The 6307-nt window shown below is 33.1% G+C and overlaps 1 protein-coding gene across 2 annotated transcripts in view; it reads left to right on the forward strand.

Annotated features, from left to right (window-relative positions):
- Positions 1–6072, forward strand: part of CHIC2 (cysteine rich hydrophobic domain 2) — a 54416-nt gene extending 48344 nt beyond the window's left edge. For both annotated transcript variants that reach the window (XM_002919373.4, XM_011225179.3), the window contains exons 4-6: positions 1931–1987; positions 2154–2213; positions 5726–6072. In XM_002919373.4, coding sequence (XP_002919419.1) covers positions 1931–1987; positions 2154–2213; positions 5726–5776 — 168 coding nt within the window. In that variant the 3' untranslated portion in view covers positions 5777–6072. The remainder of the gene's footprint in view (positions 1–1930; positions 1988–2153; positions 2214–5725) is intronic.
- Positions 6073–6307: the final 235 nt, after the last annotated feature.

Below are 6307 nucleotides of genomic sequence, written 5' to 3' on the forward strand. Positions count from 1 at the left end.
GGCAGGCAGATGCCTGCTCAGAGTAGAACCTATTGCCATTTTTCACCATTGATAGAGTAGCCTTTCAGAGTCAATGAGCTCTGTCAATGTGAGCTTGTCAAGGCTACAACTTCATAGACCTGAGAGGCGGTTTGAGAGGTCAGCCCTTTTCAGGTTCGCTGTGATGCAAATGAACTTTAATGCTTAAACAACTATTGGAATTTTTATGTCTGCTCCTTGTTCTTTTTTCTTCACAAAGTCATTGACGAGACATTCAGTGCTTTTTAAATTGGAAGTTGCATTGTGCTAAAGACCTAGTACAGATTTACGGAGGGCTGAAAGCAGTTAGATCATGTTCTTTTCATGGTGCGATTAGAATCAAATCGATTTCCCTACAGCCTTCAGCATTCAGATGGCAATTTTAACAAAGCTTGGGGGCTAGACAAGGGACAAAACGACTGAACTGAATGTTAATTACACTCTGCAGCCTTATTTTCTTTTGATTTGGGGCTGACTGGCAACTAAATTAACAAAAAGTGTGACCATAACTGCTGCCCTATTTTCATTTAAAAGGAGAGCTGCCTCTAAAAGGCTATCTTTACAAAGAAACAAGTGAGGTCTGCTGATCATTGTTAACAAGGGCACTTTTTTCCCTTTAAAATTCTGGCCAAAAAAAAACTTCAAAAAAAGTAATGTGATAAATTAGTCATTGGCGTATTATTGCTCAGAGTTAGGTGATTTTCTGATTTTTATGACATAAGCTTGGAAAATGGTAACAGTGGGTAATTCATTGGTAGTTATGAATTATAATTGGCACCTATGTGACTAGTGTATCTTTAGTATGTACAACATGCTAAAAGGTAATATGGTAACTTAGATTACAGTAGATACTTTAAAGCAATATTAACCATTTTTTATGTAACATTGAACTATTAAAAACCAGCTTGATCCTAACAATTTTTCACCTCTCTTATCCTTGCTTGACATGCAAATTTTCATATTTGATTATTAGTACTCATTTAGTTGTGCACGTTAATAGCGTTAGATGCTTTTTTCCTTCCCTTGCATGGAAGCTGCAGCTGCACCAAGTTGCAGTTGATTCTTGTGGAAACACTGTCCCTTTTGCACCTGCAGCTGTGTCAGTCTCATCCTAACACCTGGCGTCATGAATTATCCTCTCCTTTATTCATACTTCCAGGCAAGATACATTTCATGCTGCATAGTAGATACTGCAAAAATCAAGTGAACTTAAACATAAATTTCTCAGTCGATTCCTTTAACAATAGTATTGATTTAAGCATTTGATTTTAGTATCATTTTTGTTAGTTTATATACAATATTTTCCCTTTGTTTGAAAATCTTTATCTGTGGAATAATTAATAAGTAGGCTTTTAAATTTGGGTGTTATTCCTAAGTATGATGTGAAAATTTGTTTTGATAGCTAGCTGATTTTTTAATTAATTTTTAATTATTTTCTTTTTTGTTTTACCTAAAGTCATTTGTATTTTGTTAACTAATATTTAAACAGCTTGTTTAAAAATATGTATGAAGGAACTTTTATCATTATTTAAGTACTGCAAAAATATTTTTGAAAGAAGTGGGGATTAAAATTTATATCATTTGGTAGGTGGCATTAACTTTTTATTCTTATTTTTATTTTTTTGACATTAGCTTTTTAAAAGGCTTTGATAGTTTCATATCAGAGGCTAGTAAGTTTGAAACAGTTAAAAAACATACAGTGCTGAAGAATAAAACCATATCTTTATTAAAATAGAGTACCATTTCTGTTCAGGGTACTCTTTAGTACTAAAATGTTGAAAGTGTTACAGACCACCATGTACTCACTCAGTCACTGTCTTCTACCTCTCTCCTTTTCACACAAAAAACAGCTGCAAAACAAAGTTTTTCTAAAACCAGTCAAGAGTAAACTTTTTTCTCATTTGTCTTCCAGACACGAAGATCGATTGAGAAGTTATTAGAATGGGAAAACAATAGGTTATACCACAAGGTGAGTACCACAGGGAGCAGCTTCGTACTGTTGGGGTCTGAATTGCACAGTATGGAAACAGATGCTTTTGTTGAACTAAAAATATGAAAGGTGGACAAATGGGTTAGTCTGTGTGCTGCAATAAAATAGAACTCATTTTTCTTCTTTTACTCTCCTGCTTGTCTAGCTGTGCTTGCACTGGAGACTGAGCAAAAGGAAATGTGAAACGAATAACATGATGGAATATGTAAGTTAAAGGGCTGTTTTGTGAGTTTCTCTATTAAATGATCATTTATTTTGCTTCTGATCTTATTCTTTCCATGATTATTAATCAGCAAAGGTGTCAGGAGCTTAATCTCCTGAGCGCAGGGATTTTCTACGGTTCACAGATGCATGGTTTCATGTGCAAGACTGATTTATAAAGTTATGAATGACTTGAAAACAAGGCTTCACTGTGTTCTGAAAAATAATAAATTAATTGCCAAGATAAAATAGCCTGAACATGTGTTGATGGAGTGTGAAATTTTAGATGCTGTATAAAGAATAACCACAACTTTGGTTACGCAGCAAGTCAGATATGGCTTTTTTATATAATGCTAATCAAGTTTCCAAGTATGGAAGAAAACCTTTCAGCCAAGCCGTTGGAGCTTAAGAAACCTTTAGCCTTTATAGATTTTAACTGCCCATACCTCAGTGGCCTTTAAAGAATGTTTCAAAATGTTATTAGAATATTGTTTTATAAAGATTATCTTAAGAGTAAAGCAGGAGATGAGATGTTGCTCATCCTGTATTCTTTAAAAGATACCTAATTGGCACATGAATACAATGAATTTTAGAGTTTATTCAGTATGGGATTTAATTTACTGACTCCTTGATTTACTTGAACAATTTTTCTCCTTTTGAAAAGTTCAGAATACTGCAGAAAATCATGAATTTTTATTTATTCTCCCTTGAGCTTGGTTGTTTTGTTTTAAATATGGAAAGGTTAATATATATTTAAAGAAAAAGATCTGTGGAAGAGTTAATTGTTGAAAATGAAAGTCATAGTCTTCGTGAAGTAACCAGGCACACTTCTGGCCGAATTTGTCTCTTCTCTGAAACAATATAGCCATCATAGATAGTATGTGTATTTGTGTGCATGTGTGTGAGAGTGTGTGTGTGAACAAGAGATTGATTAAAACAGTGCTTAAATAGTTGGAAATTATCATAAAATCTTTTTTCTCTGTAACATCTTCCCTTTCTTTCATTATCATACAGTCAAATCCCATTTCTAGCCTTAAACATAGAAGGTATCTTAAAAATGTCTTTTTTCATAGAACAGCTTTATTCAGTGAATCAGAGAATGTAGATTTTATCATTATCTATTATATCAAACATGTTAATTTATGATGATGAGAAAGACACTTGATACTTTTTTTTATTTAAAAAAGCGTATTCAAAGAACTTGTTTTGAGATTGACCTATGAAAATGCTCGTTTTGTGCTTTCATCATAGATGGTAAGACTTTATACATTTGGGGGAGAGGGATGATTTAAAGGATTTTGTGAAAAAATACTTGCTATATTTATGAACCCAAATACTGATACATTTCTAAATTTACTTTGGAAAGGAAAACATGAAAGTTATTTCCAATGCTGTTATTTCCAGATAGAACTATAAGAACGTCATTCATTCATTCATAAAATGCACTCAAATATTCATGTTTATTTTTATGACATTCTTTATCAATCAAAAATAAAATAATTTAACCATCCAAAACATTCCGAACTATGTACTTTGTTTGTAAAATAGTTTAATTTATCATGAATTTTTAGATAAATACTTTTCCTAAAACCATTTTATTTTGTATACCATCATAGAAGATATCTAGAAGAGTTGTCAAAAAGGAAACATATAGGGGTGCCTGGGTGGCTCAGTCTGTGGAGCATGTGACTGTTGATCTTGGGGTTGTGGGTTTGAGCCCCACATTGGGTATAAAGATTACTTAAAAATACAAATCTTTTTTTTTAAAGGAAAAACATACAAAAATTGCTACAAAAATGTATTTTTTCTAAATTTTCTCAGAGTATGTATATCTTTGATAGTTGCATGGGAGAATAATATAAAATCAAAAATTCCCTAAGAAATAATTTTCAAAAGTTAAGATAGCAAAATAGAAGAAGAGTGCTTCATTTTTCTAATGAATTGGGGCCCTTTTTACCATGTGTTTCTCTTTGACCTCAACTGTTCTTTAACTTACAGAAATTTCACTTGTTGGTTAGAGGGAGATGATTCTCCTTCATTATATTTTGAACATTAGGGACAATCTAGAAAAAATACCAACTTGATACCAACTTTTCTTTTATTCAAATACAGTAGAATAGTGTGATTTAGAAGAAATAAGACAAGTGACCAGTTTCTATGTGTGACTTCTGATGGAAAAGAGGTTGTAGGATATAGTCTTTAAAAAATAGTGAAAGATAGCCTTTATTTTGCATTAGGTAGTAAACACTGTAAAATGTAATGCCTACACCTAAGACCTGAAATTTATAAAAACTGTCTGATGAGGACATGTTTGAAATACAGAAGTGTCCATCGAATGTTGACTCATAAGTAGTTTAAACATCAAATCAGGTAGTTTAATCATCAAATTTTAGAGCTGCGATGAATTTTGTCATATAGTCCAGTCCCTCTATTTATTATATGAGGAAACTGAGAAACAGGGGAATCCTGCTCAAATAAAAAGCTCTAGGAAGCTAGTGAACATTTTGTCAGCAAATACCAGGTCAGAAGAGTGTCAAAGGGTGGTACCGAAGGCTTAGTACAGGATAGCTAAAGTAGGAGAGAAATATTTTTTAGCTGTGTGTAGAAGAGCCTTCTTTATTGAGGGAGGTCAAAAGTCAGGAGAACTGAAGAGTGAAAATGAAAGTTTCTGGCCATTTGGCTAAATGTAGAAGAGTGTCCAAACCTGGAGGTTATATCAGGATAAGTTTCTGAAAGAAAAATGAGGAGTTCACCAAACTTGGAAGCTGTTCAGATAATGTTTTGCTTAGCATCAATTTCATACAGAGTTGGAACAAGGGAAAGAATTGATTGTCGTTTAAGGCAACTCAGGTTTGGAATAAAAATTAGCTCTGGTCAACTTGTGCTTTTCTGTGTTAATGTGCTTTGTTTTTATTGGTTTTCCTTTAGTTTCATAGTAAAAGGTCTTTTGAAACAAATTTAATCTTTAATATTGCTGACCTAAGAAGAAAAGAGTTTTTTAAAAAAATTAAAGAGATAAAGGACCCTTTATCAAGAGATTACATATCATGGTAGGGTAAAGTGAGAGCAGATCTGGAACCTAAAGACCCATGGAATTGGGTGAGATAAAAAGGAGGAAGGTGGAAGAGATAAACATTGGGTTGGTTGTAATCCTGTAGTGCAGTAGGAAGGGCAAGGCTTTGGAGTTAAGGTGGTCCTTTGTTCAGATACTGACTCCGCAGTGTGTGGTGTTATGCTCACTTGGATCATCAGTGTCCTCATCTGTAAAATGAGGGTGATAATACTGACCTCATGCAGAAGTTGTTAGGGTTAAATAGATCCACAGAGTATGAGACGCTTGGTATGTAGTCAATTCAAGAAATGCTAGCTCTGGCTCCCTTCCTCATTCATCCCTGCATGCATTCTCCTTCAGGGGCACTATCAAAATTGCTGTCAGTGATGGAATAGAACTGAAATTTTTTAAAGATAAAAATTTATTTAAATCTTTTTAAAACTTTTTTTTTTCTCCTTCTACAGGTCATCCTCATAGAATTTTTACCAAAGACACCGATTTTTCGACCAGATTAGCATTTACTTTATTTATAGAGACTTTCCAAGTATGTTGTCTTTCCAATGGTGCCTTGCTTGGTGCTCTCCTGGTGGTGACATAACATTGGTTCTACAGAATCGTGTGGTGTTTTTTTCTGTTTTTGTTTTTTTAAATAACCGCATGTTCTAAGTGTGCATTTTTGTCAAACTTCGCAAGTTATTTCATACAGATGTTTAATACTTAAGTTATTGTGCTCTTTTCTGTTATGTATTCTGATTTTCAAGGATTACTTTTTTGTATTATCGAAAAAATACATTTGAAATTAGCATAAAAAGTGGCCAGCCTTTTTTATTTTATCACCAAGGTACACACAGTCCTTTATTTATTAATTCCATATTATAGAAGAACACTTTCTGTAGGGCTCTACTTATCTATTCTAGCAAGCACACTCTTTGTATTATTTTTCTTCCTTTTAAAATTTAAAGTAGTTATTATTTTAAAATAGTAAGTTTTCTTTAATAGCTTTTTGGAACCTAACATATCCTTTCCCATACAATTCCTAATGCTCT

The sequence above is a fragment of the Ailuropoda melanoleuca genome, chromosome 11 (genome assembly GCF_002007445.2).
Source record: "Ailuropoda melanoleuca isolate Jingjing chromosome 11, ASM200744v2, whole genome shotgun sequence".
NCBI lineage: Eukaryota > Metazoa > Chordata > Mammalia > Carnivora > Ursidae > Ailuropoda > Ailuropoda melanoleuca.